At 46.1% G+C, this 22,469-nt stretch overlaps 3 protein-coding genes across 3 annotated transcripts in view; 2 read left to right on the plus strand and 1 right to left on the minus strand.

The window, feature by feature from the left end:
- LOC128062818 (zinc finger protein 850-like) overlaps positions 1 to 22,469 on the plus strand; it is a 782,010-nt gene that overhangs the window by 225,360 nt on the left and 534,181 nt on the right. The gene's annotated exons all lie outside the window — the stretch shown is intronic.
- Positions 3,642 to 4,580, plus strand: LOC128062856 (olfactory receptor 5-like). The gene has a single exon (XM_052655288.1). The coding sequence runs from the start codon at positions 3,642 to 3,644 to the stop codon at positions 4,578 to 4,580; it is 939 nt and encodes a 312-aa protein (XP_052511248.1).
- On the minus strand, positions 18,945 to 19,883 carry LOC128062855 (olfactory receptor 5-like). Its single transcript, XM_052655287.1, has one exon. The coding sequence runs from the start codon at positions 19,881 to 19,883 to the stop codon at positions 18,945 to 18,947; it is 939 nt and encodes a 312-aa protein (XP_052511247.1).

The raw sequence follows: 22,469 nt of genomic DNA on the forward strand, positions 1-22,469 counted from the left end.
TATTCTGTTCTTTTTAGGGGTCTTTTCCATATAGGTTCTCTCAGTGTGTTCAGTAGACTTCCTTGGGCTATTCAGAAGGTCCCTTTGGATTATCTTTGATAATAGATAGTGTGTATGTGTTAATCCCAACCTCTTAATGTCTCCCTTCCCCTGCCTTTTATTTTAATTATCATAAGTGGGTTTTCTAAGCCTGTGTGTAAAGGGACTGGTCATTCTTCATTTTTCTATTGATGGACACTTTGGGTGATGCTGTCTATTAAATATTGTCAGCAGTGCTGCCTTGAAAACAGAGCTGCAAGGATCATTTTCCATTATGCTTTTCTCTGGATCTAAGGCAGGGGGTGGGCTTGCCAGATCACGTGGTGGCTCTACATTCACTGTCTTAAGGAGTCCCCATACTGTTTTCCTTCCTGGCTGCACCCGCCCATTTCCCTCCCGGCCCACACTGCAGGCAGATTCCCCGTTCCCCTCACCCTCGGCAGCACTGACTCTTTGCAGATCTTTCGGAGGATGGCCATTCTCAACAGTGTAAGCTGAAACGCCGTCATTTCTCTAACAGTGAGACTGAGCATCTTTCATGGGCTTTATGGCCATTTGGTGCCTTTTTAAGACAAAGGTCTATTTAGATCTCTGGCCTGTTTTTCTATTGAGTTGATTGGTTTATGATACTAAGCGGAACTATTTGTTTGTTTTGAGATGAATAAATTGTTCTTAAATTTTATCATAACCGTTTTTCCCCATTTGAGGGTTGTCTTTTTCTTTCATTTAGAATACCCCTTGCTGTGCAAAATCTTTTGAGGTTACTTTTGTTGAGTTTTGTTATTTTTCATTTTTCTAAGAGTGAAACCAAGAAGTTGCTGTGATTGATTTTAAAACCTGTTCTGCCCATATTTTCCTCAAGAAGTTTAGAGTATTCATCCCTCCATTTAGCTCTTTAATGTATTTGGAGTTTCTTTTCTGTATAAGGTTAGGGAGAGACATAATTGTATTCACTTTTCCCTTGTTTAAGAAATCTCCATGCTGTCCTCTGTTCTGGCTGTTAATTTACATTGCCAGCATCAATAGAGGAGAATTCATTTTTCCCCAAAACCTCTCCACTGTTTACTGTTGGTAGTTTTTTTTTTTTTTTTAAGGTGGAAAGAGTATTTTATTTTATTTTTTAAATTGATTTATTTATTTTAATTGGAGGCTAATTACTTTATAACATTGTAGTGGTTTTTGCCATCTGTTGACATGAATCAGCCATGGGTGTACATGTGTTCACCATCCTGAACCCCTGTCCCACCTCACTCCCCATCCCATCCGTCAGGGTCATTCCAGTGCACCAGCCCTGAGCACCCTGTCTCATGCATTGAACCTAGACTGGTGATCTGTTTCACATATGATAATATACATGTTTCAATGCTATTCTCCCAGATCATCCCACCCTCACCTTCTTCCACAGAATCCAAAAGTCTGTTCTTTACATCTGTGTCTCTTTTGCTATCTCGTATATAGGGTCATCATTACCATCTTTCTAAACTCCATATATATGTGTTAATATACTGTATTGGTATTTTTTTTTCTGACTTACTTCACTCTGTATAATAGGTTCCAGTCTCATCCACCTCATTAGAACTGATTCAAATGTGTTCTTTTTAATAGCTAAGTAATATTCCATTGTGTATATGTACCACAGCTTTCTCATCCATTCATCTGCTGATGGACATCTAGGTTGCTTCCATCTCCTGGCTATTGCAAACAGTGCTGCAGTGAACATTGGGGTACACGTGTCTCTTTCAGTTCTGTTTTCCTTGGTTTGTATGCTCAGCAGTGGGATTTCTGGGTCATATGGCAGTTCTATTTTCAGCTTTTTAAGGAATCTCCTCACTGTTCTCCATAGTGGCTGTACTAGTTTGCATTCCCACCAACAGTGTAAGAGGGTTCCCTTTTCTCCACACCCTCTCCAGCATTTATTGTTTGTAGACTTTTTGATAGCAGCCATTCTGACCAGCATGACATAGTACCTCATTGTAGTTTTGATTCACATTTCTCTGATAATGAGTGATGTTGAACATCTTTTCATGTATTTGTTAGCCATCTGTATGTCTTCTTTGGAGAAATGTCTGTTTAGTTCTTTGATCCATTTTTTGATTGGGTCATTTATTTTTCTGGTATTGAACTGTGAGCTGCTTGTATATTTTTGAGATTAATTCTTTGTCAGTTGCTTCATTTGCTGTTATTTTCTCCCATTCTGAAGGCTGTCTTTTCACCTTGATTATAGTTTCCTTTGTTGTGCAAAAGCTTTTAAGTTTAATTAGGTCCCATTTGTTTATTTTTGCTTTTATTTCCATTATTCTGGGAGGTGGACATAGGGGATCCTGCTGTGATTTATGTCAGAGAGTGTTTTGCCTATGTTCTCCTCTAGGAGTTTTACAGTTTCTGGTCTTACATTTAGATCTTTAATCCATTTTGAGTTTATTTTTGTGTATGGTGTTAGAAAGTGTTCTAGTTTCATTCTTTTACAGGCAGTTGACCAGTTTTCCCAGCATCACTTGTTAAAGAGATTGCCTTTTCTCCATTGTATATTCTTACATCCTTTGTCAAAGATAAGGTGTTCATAGGTGTGTGGATTTATCTCTGGGCTTTCTATTTTGTTCCATTGATCTATATTTCTGTCTTTGTGCCAGTACCATACTGTCTTGATGACTGTAGCTTTGTAGTATAGTCTGAAGTCAGGCAGGTTGATTCCTCCAGTTCCATTCTTCTTTCTCAAGATTACTTTGGCTATTCGAGGTTTTTTTTGTATTTCCATACAAATTGTGAAATTATTTGTTCTAGTTCTGTGAAAAATAACATTGGTAGCTTGATAGGGATTGCATTGAATCTATAGATTGCTTTGGGTAATATACTCATTTTCACTATATTGATTCTTCCAATCCATGAACATGGTATATTCCTCCATCATTTGTGTCATCTTTGATTTCTTTCACCAGTGTTTTATAGTTTTCTGTATATAAGTCTTTCGTTTCTTTAGGTATATTTATTCCTAAGTATTTTATCCTTTTTGTAGCAATGGTGAATGGAGTTATTTCCTTAATTTCTCTTTCTGTTTTCTCATTGTTAGTGTATAGGAATGCAAGGGATTTCTGTGTATTAATTTTATATCCTGCAAGTTTACTATATTAATTGATTAGCTCCAGTAATTTTCTGGTGGTGTCTTTAGGGTTTTCTATGCATAGGATCATGTCATCTGCAAACAGTGAGTTTTACTTCTTCTTTTCCAATCTGGATTCCTTTTATTTCTCTTTCTTCTCTGATTGCTGTGGCTAAAAATTCCAAAACTATGTTGAATAGTAGCGGTGAGAGTGGGCACCTTTGTTGTTCCTGACTTTAGGGGAAATGCTTTCAGGTTTTCACCACTGAGGATAATGTCTGCTGTGGGTTTATCACATGTGGCTTTTATTATGTTGAGGTGTGTTCCTTCTACGCCTGCTTTCTGGTTCACAAATCTACAACATCTCTCTTCATAACACCCATTTCCAAGAGAATTTGGGTTTGCCAGTGTCTGAGTTCCCAATATACTGGGAACATATTCCCAATATTGTATACTGCGTGTCTTTGCGGGAATCAGGATGTCAATAAACTTTGTCTCTCCACAGATGGAGATATCACTGGAGTTGGGCAACATGACGAGGGTCCAGAAATTCATCTTGCTGGGCTTGTCCACGAGCCCAGAAACAAGGGAAGTCCTGTTTGCCGTCTTCCTGACCCTCTACCTGCTGACCCTCTTGGAGAACGCCCTCATCGTCTTCCTCGTCTGCAGCCACACCGAGCTCCACAAGCCCATGGACTTCTTCCTGGGCAACCTGAGCTGCCTGGAGATGTGCTACGTGTCCGTGACCATGCCCAGCCTGCTCGCGGGGCTGTGGACGGGACCCTGCCACGTGCCCTTCCCAGCCTGCATGGCCCAGCTCTTCTTCTTCGTTTCCCTCATCTGCACAGAGTGTGCCCTCCTGGCCTCCATGGCCTGTGACCGCTACGTGGCCATCTGCCGCCCACTGCACTACCCGCTGCTCATGCGGCCCCAGGTCTGCCTGGGCTTGGCCGGGACGTCGTGGCTTGGTGGGCTGCTGGTCTTGGTGGTCAAGACAGCGTGCATTGCCAGCCTGTCATACTGCGGCCCCAACGTCCTCAACCACTTCTTCTGTGATGTCTCCCCGCTGCTCAACCTGTCCTGCACCCATGTGGCCCTGACTGAGCTGGTGGACTTCCTCTCGGCCATCGTCATCTTCTGCGGGACGCTGCTGGTTGCCCTGGCCTCCTACTCGGCCACTGGGGTGACGGTGCTCTGCATGCCTTTGGCTGCTGCCCGGCGCAAGGCCTTCTCCACCTGCGCCTCCCACCTGGTGGTGGTGGGCATCTTCTACTCAGCAGCCCTCTTCATCTACTGTCGCCCCAGCCACATCAGATCCATGGACCTCAACAAGGTGCTATCGGTCATCTACACGGTGGCCACGCCCATGTGCAACCCAGTCATCTACTGCCTGCGGAACAGAGAGGTCCACTCAGCCCTGTTCAGAACTCTCCACTGGACTTGATCGTGGTCTTGGGACGTTAGACCCCTCCTCATGTCCTGAATAAAGAAAGCTTTTTCACTCTCCTCTATCACTCTCATCAACTCACTTTCTGCCCTTAGAGTGGTATCATCTGACAGTCCCTTGGACTGCAAGGAGATCCAACCAGTCCATCCTAAAGGAAATCAACCCTGAAAATTCATTGGAAGGACTGAAGCTGAAGCTGAAGCTCCAATACTTTGACCATCTAATGCGAAGTGTGGACTCACTGGAAAAGACCCTGATGCTGGGAAAGATTTCAGGCAAAAGGAGAAGGGGGCTCCAGAGGATGAGATGGATAGCTAGCATCGCCCACTCAATGGACATGAATTTGAGCAAGCTCTGAAAGATAGTGGAGGATAGAGGAACCTGGGGGGCTATAGTCCGTGGGGTCTCAAAGAGTCCAACAAATTTAGGGACTGAACAACAACATGTTTTAATTTAAATGTTTCATGATTCCAAATGCTATAATATCAAAGGCAAGTAAAATGCTGGAGAAATAGATTTCCCACCTGGTAGACATGAGCAATCAATATATACTTGTCAATATATACTGATTGCTATGGATTGACTATTGTAGCAGTCAATAGCAAACTCTGAGTTACCCTTTGAAAAGGGAGCAATGTCCACAAGAAAGCAGGCCATCAAAGATGAGCTGTGATTGACTGGCAACTCACATGACCAGATGCTGAAATTGACTAGTAAAGGGAGAAGTGCAGGTTTAACAGCTCCATCAGCTTATTCCTAGAATACTGACAAATATTTCCCCAGTCTCTCAGTGTCTTCCAACATGTAGAAATAGATAATACATACAATGGCGTTCTTTACATCTTGGTAATAAAAAACAGAAACAACTTAAGTGTCCATCAAAAGTGAATGGATAAAATACATTCTCCTACATTCATCTGAAGCGAACACTGGGCTATAAAATGAATAGAAACAGGTTTTTAATATTCTCTTAAAAAAATTTTTTTTGACCGCACTCTGCAGTAGGTGGGACCTCAGTCCCCTCACCAGGGATCCAACCTGTGGCCACTGCATTGGAAGACAGAGTCTTAACCTCTGGACTACCAGGGAGTCCCAAGAGATAGATTTTTATCTTTGATGTGCAAAGATATATCTTTGAGATATCTTTGAGATATATATGCTAAATGAAAATCATGACAAACAGCTATGGGTTTCATTCATTTTTTGTTTGTTGACCATTATTTTGATATAATTTCAGACTTACAGAAAAGTTGCAAGGGTGCTTAACACTCTGACATATTTGATGTGGTATTGTCACAAATTGTATATTCTGCCATCTGCTTACCCCCTTTTTCTCCCCATCACCTCCATTTATTTCTTTGAAAATGATTTGCATGTGGTTTAGAGACATTGTGCCCTTTTACTTATATATGCTTTAGTGTGTATTTCCTAAGAACAAGGATATTAGTTTGCAATCTGGAGCAGGGGAATTAACTGACCTCTAACCCGTAGCTCTTTGAAAAGCAACTCTAGTAACTAGTGCTTAATATTTGCTTTCAGTTGTCTGTATATAAGATTTATGTACAGTGATATGCACAAATATTAAATGTTCAAGTCAATATTTTTTTTGGACAAATGTGTATATCACCACCTCCATTAATATAAAGGGCATTTTCCCCCAAAAAAGTTCCCTTGTGCCCCTTTCCTGTTAGTTCTGCCAGAGGTAATCATTTTGACTTGTTTTTTTAGTCACTGATTAGTTATTACCTGTGCTAGAATTTTGTATAAATGGAGTCCAGACATGGAAGCAACCTAGATGTCCATCGGCAGATGAATGGATAAGAAAGCTGTGGTACATATACACAGTGGCATATTACTCAGCTATTAAACAGAATGCATTTGAATCAGTTCTAATGAGGTAGATGAAACTGGAGCCTTATACAGAGTGAAATAAGTCAGAAAGAAAAACACCAATACAGTATATTAACGCATATATATGGAATTTAGAAAGATGGTAACGATGACTCTATATGCGAGACAGCAAAAGAGACACAGATGTAAAGAACAGACTTTTGGACTCTGTGGGAGAAGGCGAGGGTGGGATGATTTGAGAGAATAGCACTGAAACATGTATATTACCCTATGTGAAATAGATCACCAGTCCAGGTTTGATGCATGAGACAGGGTGCTCAGGGCTGGTGCACTGGGATGACCCTGAGGGATGGGATGGGGAGCGAGGTGGGAGGGGTGCTCAGGATGGGGAACACATGTACACCCATGGCTGATTCATGTAAATGTATGGCAAAAACCACTACAATATTGTAGGTAATTAGCCTCCAATTAAAATAAATAAATTAGTTTTTTTAAGTAAAAAAAAAAAAAATCAAGTCCAGAGTATACACTTGTTTGTGTATGACTTCTTCAGACCACAGTGTTTGTACCAGCAGCAACTGGAAACTGTACAAATATTTATTTATTTTGAAGATTTTTTTAATGTGGACCATTTTAAAGTGTTTATCGAATCTGATGGAATATTGCCTCTGCTTTATGTTTTGGGTTTTCTTGGCTGCAATGCATGTTAGTTCCCCAACTGGGGACAAACTTCTGCCCCCTTTGTTGGAAGCTTGGAGTCTTAGTCACTGGACCAGGGAAGTCCTGTCACAAATATTTCTTGGGCAGTAGAGAGGCTTAGGAGGGAGAGGAGATATGTGTATATACACAAAATTGGGGCTGACTCGGTGATACACTGCAGAGGCCACCGCCACACTGTAAAGCAATTATCCTCTAATAAAAACAATTCTTGCTTATCAACTGCAGCTTAATGTGGACTGATGGTCTTACTACTCATGAAAAAATGCTCTGCTAGGATTGTGAACACACTACTTCTAAGTCTATTTTATTTGATTGCACAAAAGGGGAAAATAAAAATAATTAAAAAAACAATACATTGATAGTACTTCCTCCAAATATGCACCCTTCGTTCCAGGAATGGATAGTAGACCTACTTGGCGGGGAGTCAAGGGCATAGCGGCTTCCCAGGTGGCTCAGAGGTAAAGAACCTGCCCGCCAGGGCAGGAGACGTGGGTTGGATCCCAGGGTTGGGAAGATCCCCAGAGAAAGAAATGGCAACCCACTCCAGCATTCTTGCCTTGGAAGTCCCATGGACCAAGGAGCCTGGGGGGCTGCAGTCCAGGGGGCTGAACAACAGTAACAACAGCAACAACAGTGGCCAAGTCACGGCCAGCTCTGGGATCCCACGGACGGTAGCCTGCTACCAGAAGAAAAAGTCTTTCCCCTTAATAAGATTCCTTTGGGGTGCAAGACACTGGCTGGGTGCCTCGGAGACTATTTTGGACTTAATCCTCATGGCAGCCTGAAGGAGTCAGGGTTATTATCCCCCTACTGAAGATAAAGACGTGAGGCTCAGACCATCAGAGCTTTTGTCAGAGAGAGCTTGAGTCAGAGAGAGCCTGGGCTACACCGAGATTCTAATTCCAACGCCTTTCTGTTAACCTGAACAACAGTGTATTTACTGAGGCTCATGAAGTAAGTGTATTAGCTTGACGCTAGCAATAAACACATGGCACAGAGCACAAGAGAAAATGTTTAGAGGACTCAAAGTAAGGCTGAGCGTTTTCTGTTAAATTTCCCTCCCTTTCTCTCTGTCTGTGTTTGTGATTTTGACTTGAGTTGCACAATGTGAAATGTATTTCTTGTTGCGGGCCATGGTAAAAAACACTAGATTATGCTGCACCTAAATTCCTTCATAGACAGGTGATAAATGAAAGCTATCATTATACAGTAGCTTTTTTATTCCTGATGCAAGTATTATTATCCTAAGTAATAGGGAAGTTGGGGGCTTCCCAGGTGGCTCAGTGGTAAAGAATCCACCTGCAACTCGGGAGACCTGGGTTCAGTTCCTGGGTCAGGAAGCTCCCCTGGAGAAGGGAATGGCAACCCACTCCAGTATTCTTGTTTGAGAAATCCATGGACAGAGGAGCCTGGCGGTCCATGGGGTCGAAAGAGTCGGACACGACTGAGCCACTCGACAGCAGCAGCAATAGGTAAATCAGGCTTGGAGAGATTAAGAACCTTACAGTTAGGCAAAATCAGAAAAACAAATACCGCATGTTAAGGCATATATACGGAATCTAGAAAGATGGCTGATGAAGCTATCAGCAGGCAGCAGTGGAGACGCAGAGAGAGCAGACTTGTGGACACGGCGGGGCAAGGAGAGGGTGGGAAGGACTGGAGAGAGGAGCACTGAGGGAGGTACACTGCCACGCGCAAAGCAGGCGGCTGGCGGCAGGCGCTGGATGACACAGGGAGACGGGTGGGACGGGGCTGGGGCGGAGGGAGGCCCCGGGCGGAGCGTATGTGTACGCTTACCACTGGTGTACAGCAGAAACGGTCACGGCATTGTAAAGCAATTATGCTCCAGTGAAAATTAACAGACATAAAACTGACATTTTGGTGTATAGTGACATGAATTTTAACACAAGTGGAAGGTCTTTTTTCTGCGTGACTTTCGTATAAATAGTGAGTAGATGCAAAAGGAACTATGCAACCCAGGAATAGAGCATAAAAATGGCAAAGCAGTGAGTCCTTTCACTCAGGGAATCAGCACATCTGACATCATGCTCCTTCATGGGGCTTCTCAGGTGACGCTAGGGGTAAGGAACCCACCCGCCAGTGCAAGAGGCATAAGGAGATATGGATTCGAGCCCTGGGCCGGGAAGATCCCCTGGAGGAGGGCATGGCAACCCACTCCAGTGTCCTTGCCTGGAAAATCCCATGGACAGAGGAGCCTGGCAGGATACAGGCCACGGGGTCGCAAAGAGTCAGACACAGTAGCACGCATGCACTCCTTTATAGAAAGAGATCACAATTCACTTTTCAATTCTATTACTGGATACTTGGAATGTTTACATTCTCTTTTTTTGCTAGTAAAATTGTGCTGCTATGAACATTACTCTGGAAATATATATATGCTTGGAAACAGAATTTCTGGGGCATAGTCATGTCTTAACATTTACTTGATAATGACAAATTGTTTTCTGAAGCTATCAGACCAATTCAGACCCCCAGAGGCAGCATATGTAAGTTTTCATTGTTAATCTTAATATTTTCAGAAGTTTGTCATTTTCCCAATTCCACAGGTATGAAGTGGTACCTAATTTTGGTTTTAATTTCTGTTTCTTTGGTTCCTAATCAGGTGAGCATATTTTTATGTTTTGAGTGACTAATATTTTTTGGTGAGGTATACATTCAGAACTTTTGCCCAGTTTTCTGCTAAAAAACTTCTTTGCATATTAACTGACCAATTTCTGTGTATATCCTCCACAAGGATCCCTCCTAACTTATACATGAAGGTGAAGGTATCAGTCACTCAGTCGTGTCCAGCTCTTCGCGACCCATGGACTGTAGCCCACCAGGCTCCTCTCTCCTTGGGATTCTCCAGGCAAGAACACTGGCGTGAGCTGGCATTTCCTTCTCACTTACCTATAGTGCAAGTATATTTTTTCCAGCTTGTGAATTTTCCTCTAATAGTCTGTGGTGGTCAGAATTTTTCAATGCTGCTCATTTTTAAAAATTTTAAAGTGTAAGGTTTGTGACTGTCTTCTTATCATAGTCTAAACCCCCGGTGTCATAAAAAGAGATCTCCTTGTAGCTCAAACAGTAAAGACTCTACCTGCGATGCAGGAGACCAGCGTTCGATCCCTGGCTCGGGAAGATCCCCTGGAGCAGGGCACGGCACCCCACTCCAGTGTTCTTGCCTGCAGAATCCCACGGACAGAGGAGCCTGGTGGGCTACAGTCCGTGGGGTCACAAAGAGTCAGACATGACTGAGTGACTACCACGCGATGTCGTAAAGGCCCGCTTCTGCATTGCTCTCTAAAATCTCAGAGGTTTGCACTTCACATGTGTGTTTTTAGGTCACCTGAAACTGATTTTTTACGTGTGCCATGTGATGCAGGGTTCCAATCTCTTTTTCTTTTTTTAAAAACACGTATTTATTTTAATTGAAGGTGAATTGCTTTACAGTGTTGTGTTGGTTTGCTGCACACCAGCATCAATCAGCCACGGGTATACGTACGCCCCCGTCCTCCGGAACCTTCCTCCCAGCCCAGCCCACCCCTCTAGGTTGTCACACAGCACCAGTTGAATTTCCATGGGTACACTAATTGTTTGAGAGCCATTTCTTGCCATGTACATCCTTTTCCTCACTTATCTGCAGTAAAGTTATGTCATCAATCAAGTTTATATGTATGCTTGGTGTGTTTCTGGGTTTTACTCCATTCTGCTATTCTGATTACCTCTGAAACAATTTTCATTGGGAATTTTTTTAAGCTTTTTTTTTTTTCTTTGATGGGGACCATTTTAACGTCTTTATGGAATGTGTTACAATACTGCTTCTGTTTCAGGTTCTGGTTTTTTTGGCTGTGAGGCATGTGGGATCTTGCCTCCCCGGCCAGTGATCAAACCCACACCCCTCGCGTTGGGAGGAGACGCCTTCACCACTGGGCCACCAGGAAGCTCCTCACTGGGAGCGTTTACCACAGACATGGGAACACTGTGAGTCGCTTAGAAAGAGTTGGGGAGAGACGAAGCTACAGGGAAGCAGGTTTTGCTCGTATGGATGGGAGAAATCTGATTTCTTGCCCTTCCTCTTCCTTGTCTATCTTTCAGCCACACTGGCCTGTCTTTTTTTCCTTGAAGTCGCTGAACTCCTTCCTGACCTAAGTTTTTGGCAACTGCTTTTTCTCGTTCCCCTTCGAACACTCTTCCGCCAGCTCAATGCTCCCTCAGCCTTTCCCATTAGTCAGAAACAAGCTCAGACGTCTCTACCCACCCCAAAGAAGTTCCCTCCGACTGCCCGTCCTAAAATAACCTCCTTCAGACCATGCGGACCATCCTGCTTTGCTTTCTCCTTGGCACGGAGCTGCTGAAATTCTGTATTTGTCTCCTGTGGGCCTCCTGTACTCCTCACTACCTAGAATGAGAATTTGAACACGCTCACTGGTTGATTTCATGCCCCTCATGTATAGTAGACACTTAATAAATATTTGCTCCTGAATGCAAAGAATAGGGCTTCCCTGGTGGCTCAGATGGTAAAGAATCCGCCTACAAGGCAGGAGACCTGGGTTCGATTCCTGGGTCAGGAAAATCCCCTGGCAGAGGGAATGGCAGCCACTCCAGTGTTCTTGCCTGGAAAAAATTCAGTTGACCGAGGAGGCTGGCAGGCGGCCGTCCACGGAGCAGCAAAGAGTCAGACGCAACTGAGTGACGAACACGTTCACACTTTTTTGGAACACATGATAAATGATGCCAGAAATAAGTCCGAATAACACCGTCTCTATAGCTCAGCCACCTAAACCTCTAAGTGAATTCCTAATATTAATGGTAGAGGCAAAGACCCCTTATTCCTGTAACTCTATCCTGTTGCGCAAGTGACACTGTCTATGGGTCTCAGTTATGTATATGAATTGGTAGACTAATGCCTGTCTGTGAAGGGTCAGGAAAGTCCATTGATCTCCATGTGTTCAAAAAAATGCCACACAGTGTAGCAGTGCCTAAGCGATTCTCAGCACACGTGTTTAGTGTCTTTCCTTAGGAAGACACTCTCTTTCTGGAAGGGATCTTCTTTAGAAGTATTCAGGGGGAAAGCTCACCACTGGCCTTTCTTTAGTTCTTGTCTGACCGCTCTGAGTCTTTGTTGCCCTGCGGGCCTTTCTGCAGCTGTGGCGAGCTACGGCCTAGTTGCAGGACACGGGTTTCTCATCGCGGTGGCTTCCGGGTTGCAGCGCACACGCTCGAGGGCATGCAGGCTTCAGCCGTTGCAGTGCATGGGCTTAGGTGCCCAGGGGCGTGTGGGATCTTCCCAGACCAGGGATCAAACCCGCCTGCCTTGGGAGGCGTATTCTTAACCACCCGCCCACCAGGGAAGTCCATCTCATGGGTCCTTTTTTAAAAAAGAAACCATCACTGCCGGACCTTCTCTCTGATAAACAGTGGCCTCTAATAAACTGCTGGACCTTCTCTCTGATAGAAATTTCCTCTAGAAATCCAACTCACTTTAGGGAAGGAAGTGTCTCACATTAAGGAATTGTGAGTCTTCCTTTACTGAAAATAGTGCAGACAACTTCTGGGGTCCTGGGACATTTTTCAAAACAGAAAGAAATCCAATCCAGAAAACACCACTTAAAGTCATCAAATGTAAAGGAATAATTGTGCCTTGCGTTAAAAAGCACTTTCTCATCTATTTCCATGTTATCCGTAAGGACCAAAGATTTTGTGGGTCCCATAGCTTTGACCTCCGTTTTACAGATGACATAACACAGGCTCATTCGGGACGAGTGTCCTCTATGATTACAGACGTAGCAAGTACAGTGTTAAGCCTCCTGTTTCCAGTTTTGCAGTTTCCCAGTTGCTCCTTGCTGTGCTCCTGACAACGGTCAGGCTCCAGCAAAGCAGCTTTGCCTCAACAGCCCCTAACGGCATATGCTCTTCCTTGCTGGCCAATTTATTTCTGATGGATTATGGCCTCGAAGAGCCTGTTTCTTCCTTACTTAGATGGAGAGGGCTCTGTATTTGGGCAATGTGTCTGGAGTGCAAGAGTTTATCCTGCTGGGTCTGTCTGCCAGGCAAGGCGTGAGGGTCATGGTGTTTGCCGTCTTCCTGACCCTCTACCTGCTGGCCCTCCTGGAGAACGCCCTCATCGTCTTCCTCATCTGCAGCCACACCGAGCTCCACAAGCCCATGGACTTCTTCCTGGGCAACCTGAGCTGCCTGGAGCTGTGCTACGTGTCCGTGACCATGCCCAGCCTGCTTGCGGGGCTGTGGACGGGACCCTGCCACGTGCCCTTCCCAGCCTGCATGGCCCAGCTCTTCTTCTTCATTTCCCTCATCTGCACAGAGTGTGCCCTCCTGGCCTCCATGGCCTGCGACCGCTACGTGGCCATCTGCCGCCCACTGCACTACCCGCTGCTCATGCGGCCCCAGGTCTGCCTGGGCTTGGCCGGGATGTCGTGGCTTGGTGGGCTGCTGGTCTCGGTGGTCAAGACAGCGTGCATCGCCAGCCTGTCCTACTGTGGCCCCAGTGTCCTCAACCACTTCTTCTGTGACGTCTCCCCACTGCTCAACCTGTCCTGCACCCACGTGGCCCTGACTGAGCTGGTGGACTTCCTCTCGGCCATCGTCATCTTCTGTGGGACGTTGCTGGTCGCCCTGGCCTCCTACTCGGCCATTGGGGTGACGGTGCTCCGCATGCCTTCGGCCGCCGCCCGGCGCAAGGCCTTCTCCACCTGCGCCTCCCACCTGGTGGTGGTGGGCATCTTCTACTCGGTGGCCCTCTTCATGTATTCCTGCCCCAGCCGCGTCGAGTCCACTGACCTCCACAAGCTGCTGTCGGTCATCTACACGGTGGTCACGCCTGCCTGCAGCCCAGTGGTCTACTGCCTGCGGAACACGGGGGTCCATGTGGCCCTGCGGAGAACCCTCCATCCCCGCAAGAGCTCCTCAGCAAGAACTGACATCTCCCACTCCTGACTTGAAACCTTTCACGGCCAAAACACACACACACACACACACACACACACACACATGCAACTTCCAAAGCCAAATAGAAACCCAGAGGGAAGTATTTGCAATATAGCATACAAGGATTCTTTAGATAAAGGAGAAACATAGGAAGACTCGAGAGAAAAACAAAATGAAAATCGTTATGAACAAGCAGATTCTTGAAGGAAACACGTAGGTGGCTGATAACCTACCCCTCAAATGTACATCCTCGCCAGTAATCCAAGAAATGGAAATTTACTCCTTGCCCACTGAAAAAAAATTATGTAATATTTAAACTTAAGTACAAGTTTTTATTGTTACGTTGTGAAATTTGGAATAAACATTATTTTATTGAAAAATTTTGCAAATAATGCAAATGCCCACCAACATGGAATCATTTAAATCTTACACTATACGCTCTGCTGCGCTGTGTTTAGTCGCTCATTCATGTCCAACCCTCTGCGACCCCATGGACTGTAGCCTGCCAGGCTCCTCTGTCCATGGGGATTCTTCAGACAGTAATACTGGAGTGGGTTGCCATGCCTCCAGGGGATCTTCCCAATCTAGGGATCGAACCCAGGTCTCCCACATTGCAGGTAGATTCTTTACCATTTGAGCCCCCAGGAAAGCCCATGAATACTGGAGTGAGTAGCCTGTCCCTTCTCCAGGGGATCTTCCTGACCCAGGAATCGAACCAGGGTCTCCTGCACTGCAGGCAGATTCTTTACCAGCTGAACTACCAGGGAAGCCCAGGATGTTATATATACAGTGTGAAGTCACATGCATTCATTAAAGAGATTAAACCAGACACTGTCATGGGGAGATGGTATGTTGTTGAGTTAAACATGAAAGAAGCAATATAAAAGTATGCCAAAGATTTGTAAAACAATAATAATAAATAGACTAATTGTAGTAGTTATTTAAGTTAATATTTGCCTAGAAAGTTGGTCCATAAAGAAGGCTGAGCGCCAAAGAATTGATGCTTTTGAACTGTGGTGTTGGAGAAGACTCTTGAGAGTCCCTTGGACTGCAAGGAGATCCAACCAGTCCATTCTAAAGGAAATCAACCCTGAATATTCATTGGAAGGACTGATGCTGAAGCTGAAGCTCCAATACTTTGGCCATCTGATGTGAAGTGTGGACTCACTGGAAAAGACCCTGATGTGGGGAAAGAGTGAAGGCACGAGGAGAAGGGGGTGGCAGGGGGTGAGATGGCTGAATGGCATCACTGACTCAGTGGACATGAGTTTGAGCACTCTCTGGGACATGGTGAAGGACAGGGAAGCCTGGTGTACTGCAGTCCCTGGGGTCACAAAGAGTCAGATATAACTTAGCAACTGAACGAAACAATAATGCCTAGAAAAAGGGCCTCAGTGGTAAGAACCTGCCTGCCAATGCAGAAGGCACAGGAGATGTGGGTGCAATCCCTGGATTGGGAAGATCCCTTGCAGAAGGAATAGGAAACCCACTCCAGTTTTCTTGCCTGGGAAATCCCATGGACAGGGGAGCTTGGCGGGCTACAGTCCATGGGGTTGCAAAAAAGTCAGACACAACTGAATACACACGCAGGGGCTTAGAGGATATCTAGAAAGGGATCCGAAAAGGTGTTTATCAGTTATTAGTGTGTTTTCAGGCGAGAGGCCTCAGAGCACTTGTATTTTCTATTTTATACATCTGAATATTTTGCAATTTTCTAGGATTACCTTTATAATTGAAAAAATAAGCATATTATAAGTGAAAACAGAAATTCCAAGAATGAACTTCTGCAGAATGACCTACTCATCATACTAGCATATTTTTATTTTTAAGTAATAAAAATTCATGCTGACAGAGCCTCAAGAGAATTGATCATGTTCTTGTGTGGTTTGTGAGAGTTCATGTCGGTATGTTTTAGAAAGGCAGTTTACTAATAAATAACAAAAAGTCTTGAGAGTCTGGATGGCCTTGCATTAATTAATTCTACTTTGGGAATTTATCCTGGAGAAGAAAGGGAAAGATATGGGCGAAACTGACCTATTACAGGGCCTTCTCTGGTGGTCCAGTGGATAAGACTCGATGCTCCCGATGTAGGGGGCGTGGGTTGAAACCCTGGTCAGGGAACTAGATCCCACATGCTGCAGCCAAGACCTGGTGCAGCCATTAAAGAAAACATTTTTGAAAAGCTGACCTACACTGTCACCTGTTCTAAACTGTTTGTGCACAAATAACCCAATGCTGCTGCTGCTAGGTCACGTCAGTCATGTCTGACCCTGTGCGACCCCATAGACGACAGCCCTCCAGGCTCCGCCGTCCCTGGGATTCTCCAGGCAAGAACACTGGACTGTGGTTGCCATTTCCTTCTTCAGTGCACGAAAGTGAAAAGTGAAAGTGAAGTCGCTCAGTTGTGTCCGACTCTTCGAGACCCCATGGACTGCAGCCTACCACTCAATAATTCATCCCTCAAAAAGCAGCAGAAATGGCCAATAAACTATGGAATAATGTTTCACCTCCAACTCTACTAAAGAAATGAAACCCAAAGTAGTGGCATGAAAGCTGGTAGCGGAACCTCTTTTAATATGCTCACAGAACATTAAAAGGAAATCCTCTGAGAAAACACAGTGTTGGACGTGGGGGCAAGTTACCCTCCCAGACAGCTGTGGGCATGTAGACTGAGGTTTTGTTTCTGGAAAGCAATTTGCTAATATTTATCAAATTTTGAATTCACGTGCACTTTGACACAGCTGTTACCGTTTTTATCTTCATACTCTGGATTTTGAATAGCCTTGGATTCTGTTCGCCAAAATTTCCAGCCCTCTGTCCTCCAGGCTCTTTCTGCCTGGGTGGGATGATGTGAGTGGCCAGTCCTAGACCAAATCACTTAATCCCTGGCACTTTAATCTGGAATGCTACCGGAATCATTCTCATACGTGTATTTTTATAGGTCAGTGTTTTAATCTTCCTGTGAGAAATCTGCAGAAGTGGAGATTCTGCGTCAAAGTGTAGGCAAAATTCAAATATCAGTTTGTTCTCCATGAGGGTTTCAGCAATTACCGCGTTTCAAAGCCACCTCAGCTGTTAGTTGCTCAGTCGTGTCTGACTCTGCGACCCTCCATGGATCCCAGGCTCCTCTGGAATCCCATGGAATTCTCCAAGTTAGAATACTGGATTGGGTTGCCATTCCCTTCTCTAGGGGATTTTTCCAACCCAGAGATTGAACCCAGGTCTCTCGCACTGTAGGCAGATCCTTTACCGTCTGAGCCACCAAGGACACCCCAATCGCAGCTCAGCTTCAGGTGTTAACAGTCTCCTGAATCTTCCCTGCTCTGCTACAGTGATGGTAAAGCCTCATAACTAGCGTGTTTGCTGAGTATGAAGGAGCTGTATCAGATTCATTGGTCATTTGCATGATCTCATCTATAAATTGCCATTTATAATCGCCCTGCTTTCCCTGACATACATATATTTTGAAAGTAGAATATCGGTCCTTTGAAAGAGCTTGACAGTTCTTTACAAAGTTATGTATAGCATTAGCATGTGTGCTGCGTGCTAAGTTGCTTCATTTGTGTCTGAATCTTTGTGATCCTATAGACTGTAGCCCACCAGGCTCCTCTGTCCATGGGATTTCCCAGGCAAGAACGCTGGAGTGGTTGCCACTTCCGCCTCAAGGGGATCTCCAGCCCAGGGATTGACCCCATGTCTCTTAGGTTTCCTGCACTGGCAAGCAGGTTCTTTACCACTAGCACCACCTGGGAAGCCCCTAGTATTAGTATATAACGCAGCAACTCCACTCCTGGGCATATACCCAAGAGAAAAGAAAATGTGTTTCCTCAGAAAGGGTGGTATAACAGTGTTTACAGCAGCACTATCCCTAACAGCTAAAAAGCGAACACAACTCAAGAGTCTTTCAACTGAGGAATGGGCAAACTAAACATAATGGAATATCACGCAACCACAGAAAGGAATAAAGCACTCAAGTGTGCTGTAATACGACAAACCTCGAAAACACTGCGCTACACGAAAGAAGCCACATTTAAGAGCCCACGTTATCTGATCTCTATTATGCAAAATGTCTCATCAGGCAAATCCATACAGAGAGAAAGATGAACGGTTTCTTAGGGCTGGGGGTGGAATAGGGAATTGGGAGTGACTTCCGGTGTGTACAGATTTCTTGTTTAAAACATCGGAATATCATCGCTTTACAACGCTGTGTTAGTTTCCGCTGTACAGCAGTGTGAATCAGCCATGTGTACGCACGTATCGCCTCCCTCGTGAGCCTCTCGCCTCTCATCCCGCTCCACCAGGTCCTCACAGAGCACGGAGCTGAGCTCCCTGCGCCACACAGCACATCCACACCAGCACCTGTCCTGCTCAGGATGCTGTGTATACGTCCACGCTGCTCTCTCCGTTCATCCCACCCTCCCCTTTGCCCCGCTGCGCCCACAAGTCCGTCCTCTACGTCTGCATCTCTCTTCCTCCGCTGGAAATAGGTTCACCTGCACCATTTTCCTAGATTCCATATGCATGCCTTAATGCACAACATGTGTTTCTCTTCTTCTGATTCACTTCGCTCTGTACGACAGACTCTCGGTTCATCCAGATCACGACAAATGACCTGGTTTGGTTCCTTTTCGTGGCTGACGTCTGCACCACATCTTCTTTCTCCACCACTTGTCTCGGTGGTGACGAAAACGTCCTGGAATCAGATAATGGTATTGGTTGCACAACGCTGTGAATGTGCTAGATAGCCACTGAGTCATACATTTTCAAAGGATGAAGTGCATGCTGGGTGAACATCAAGTGCTGACAACTTGAGTTCTCCACCGTGCCCCTAGCTGGTCAGCCTCAGGACCCACGCAGAGTTCTACGGAAAGCGGCCTGGACCTCCCTGTTCCGCAGGCAGTAGATGACCGGGTTGCACATGGGCGTGGCCACCGTGTAGATGACCGACAGCACCTTGTTGAGGTCCATGGCTTCCATGCGGCTGGGGCGGGCGTAGATGAAGAGAGTGGCCGAGTAGAAGATGCCCACCACCACCAGGTGGGAGGCGCAGGTGGAGAAGGCCTTGCGCCGGGCGGCGGCCGAAGGCATGCGGAGCACAGCCCTGGCAATGGCCACATAGGAGGCTATGGCCACCAGGAGGGAGCCCCAGAGGATGAAGATGGCCGAGAGGAAGTCCACCAGCTCCGTCAGGGCCACGTGGGTGCAGGACAGGTTGAGCAGCGGGGAGACGTCACAGAAGAAGTGGTTGAGGACGTTGGGGCCGCAGTAGGACAGGCTGGCGATGCACGCTGTCTTGACCACCGAGACCAGCAGCCCACCAAGCCACGACGTCCCGGCCAAGCCCAGGCAGACCTGGGGCCGCATGAGCAGTGGGTAGTGCAGTGGGCGGCAGATGGCCACGTAGCGGTCACAGGCCATGGAGGCCAGGAGGGCACACTCTGTGCAGATGAGGGAAATGAAGAAGAAGAGCTGGGCCATGCAGGCTGGGAAGGGCACGTGGCAGGGTCCTGTCCACAGCCCCGCGAGCAGGCTGGGCATGGTCACGGACACGTAGCACAGCTCCAGGCAGCTCAGGTTGCCCAGGAAGAAGTACATGGGCTTGTGGAGCTCAGTGTGGCTGCAGACGAGGAAGACGATGAGGGCGTTCTCCAGGAGGGCCAGCAGGTAGAGGGTCAGGAAGACGGCAAACAGGACTTCCCTTGTTTCTGGGCTCGTGGACAAGCCCAGCAAGACGAATTCCTGGACCCTCGTCATGTTGCCCAACTCCAGGGACCCCTCCATCTAAGCACAAAACACACTGCAAAGTGGTTCACAAATGTGTCTCTGTACCCCTGGCCACAGCCAGATCCAAGCCATCACACCACTTGAGTAAATGAGACCCCCTCTTCTCTGGCCTCCCTGATCCCACTCTTGCTGCTACAATCCTCCAAGAAGTAGCTCACAGAGCCTTTGAAAAACAGTCTCTAGGGTCGCTCCTCTGCTTAAAGCTTTTCACCTCTCCCCCGTTATTCTTAGAATAAACCTCATGTTCCGCATCGAACTTTGCCAGTTGCTTCAGGTTTTTTTTGGGGGGCGGGGGGTGCGATGAAGAGAGCTTTTTTCAAAATTAATCTTTTATTGGAGTAGACTCGCCTTACACTGCTGTGTTAGTTTCTATCGTCCAACAAAGTGAATCAGCCATGCGTGTACAGACCCTCCCTCCGCTTGGACGTCCCTCCCAGTCAGCTCACCGCAGAGCACTGATAGAGTTCCCCGCGCTATGCAGTGGGTTCTGCTCACTTGTCTGTCTTACACACAGTACCAATAGTGGACGTGTGTCAACCCCAGCCTCCCAATTCCTCCTGCCCCACCACTCCACATGTCCCTTTGGTGTGCACACGTTTGTGCTCTGTCTGTCTCTATCTCTGCTCTGCAAATACGATCATCTGTGCCACTTCCCTAGATTCCACGTACGCATGTTAATATGCGATACTTGTTGTCCCCGTCCTGGCTTACTGCACTCTGCACAGCAGTCTCTAGGTTCATCTCCACAAGTGGCCCTATCTCACTCCTTGCCATGACCGAGTACTATTCCATCTGTATGTGTGTGCCTCACCTTCTTTATCCATCCCCCGTCGAGACACTTGTGTTGCTTCCATGTAGCGCCTGTTGCTGCAATGGACACTGGGGGGTGCACATATATCCTGAATTATGTTTTCCTCTGGGTGTATGCCCAGGAGTGGGATTGCTGGGTCATATGGTAGCTCTATTTTTGTTTTTTTAAGGAAACGCCATACTGTTTTCCCAGTGGCTGTATCAGTTTTAACTCACGTCATGGTTCCTCTTCTTCCATCTATCAAAGCCCTACAGGGACGCTTCCATTTCCTCAAATGTTGCAAGGTCCTGCCAGCCTTAAAGAATTCCCACATGTAGTCCCTTTTGTCTGGGATACTTTCTCCCCCTTCTTGCTTTTCCCATTTCTGGGAATCCTAGACATCTTTGGCATAATTTTTCAATGTCTTGTCTTCAGATAGGAAAAGAAAGGAAAATGAAGTCACTCAGTCGTGTCCGACTCTTTGCGACCCCATGGACTGTAGACTACCAGGCTTCTCTGTCCATGGAATTTTCCAGGCAAGAATACTGGAGTGGGTTGCCATTTCCTTCTCCTGGAGATCTTCCAGACCCAGGGATTGAACCCAGGTCTTCCGCATTGTAGGCAGATGCTTTACTGTCTGAGCCATCAGGGAAGTCCAGATAACCCTTCCTTAAGAAATTCTCTATCAAACTGTGTGTCTTTATTTTCTATCCGCATATTACAAACCAACTGTTATCATTTTAAATTACTTGTATGCTTGTTCAGTTATTCAGTGTCTCGCCAACTGGGCTGCAAGCCTGGAGGAAGGAGCTAGGTCTGTCTCACTCAGAACTCTACCCTGGAGACCCGGCAAAAGAGCACGTCGCCTGGTACATTATAAGTACTCAGTACGTGTTTATTTAATGTGTGATGGATTGAGGGTGGATTTAAGGGCACCACATCTTCTAGGAGGTGCAGAAGCCCAGGATGGGGGTGGTGGCTGGGAGCACCTGATCTCGGCCTCGGTGACTGTGTCTTCAGGTTCTGGTGGTTGTTGATTTGGAAGGGAGTTGACACAGTGTGGGCAGAAGAATACACACCCTGAGTCAGGATTCCCGCCTTGTCTGCTCATGCCATCCCGGAAACGTTTCGGGAGCATCGACATGTGCTCCGCCCAGTACAGAGTGGGCGTGAAGACGAACAGGCACGGCCTGTCTAGTAGGAGTTCTCTCTGCGTGTGAGCGCATGCGTGTGTTAGTCACTCAGTAGTGTCCAGCTCCTTGTGATCCCGTGGACTATACCCGCCAGGCTCCTCTGTCCATGGGATTTCCCAGAATACTGGAGTGGATTGCCCTTTTCCTCCTGCAGGGATCTTCCCGACCCAGGGTTCGGACCCAGGTCTCCTGCACTGCAGGCAGATTCTTTCACGCTAAGCCACCAGGGAAGCCCAGCTTTCTATCTAAGTATCCCTTATTGGCTAAACTTGGGCAAGTTACCTAACCTGTCCTACCCTCAATAGACTTTCAAGGGAAAAAAAGAAGATATATGTAATTAGCTTCATCTCAGATGATCTAATATCTGCATCGTTAACTAAAGTCAGATAGACCTGGATCTGAACATTCAACCTTCCATTAAATAGCTGTGTCCATTTGGTCGCAAAGAGTTGGACATGACTTAGCAACTGAACGACAATGACTGAATAGCCATGAGATTTAGCCAAGCTATAGGTTCTCGTAAAACCTCATATGCAAGTTGGAGATAATTTTAGTACTTACAGAGTACTCATAGGGTTGCCGTGTATCAAGTCTCTGACA

Source organism: Budorcas taxicolor, chromosome 18, assembly GCF_023091745.1.
Source record: "Budorcas taxicolor isolate Tak-1 chromosome 18, Takin1.1, whole genome shotgun sequence".
NCBI classification, from domain to species: domain Eukaryota; kingdom Metazoa; phylum Chordata; class Mammalia; order Artiodactyla; family Bovidae; genus Budorcas; species Budorcas taxicolor.

Bases quoted from the DNA above. Each gene is read 5' to 3' on its own strand.
- LOC128062856 (XM_052655288.1), top strand. From the start codon at position 3,642: ATGGAGATATCACTGGAGTTGGGCAACATGACGAGGGTCCAGAAATTC.
- LOC128062855 (XM_052655287.1), bottom strand. From the start codon at position 19,883: ATGGAGGGGTCCCTGGAGTTGGGCAACATGACGAGGGTCCAGGAATTC.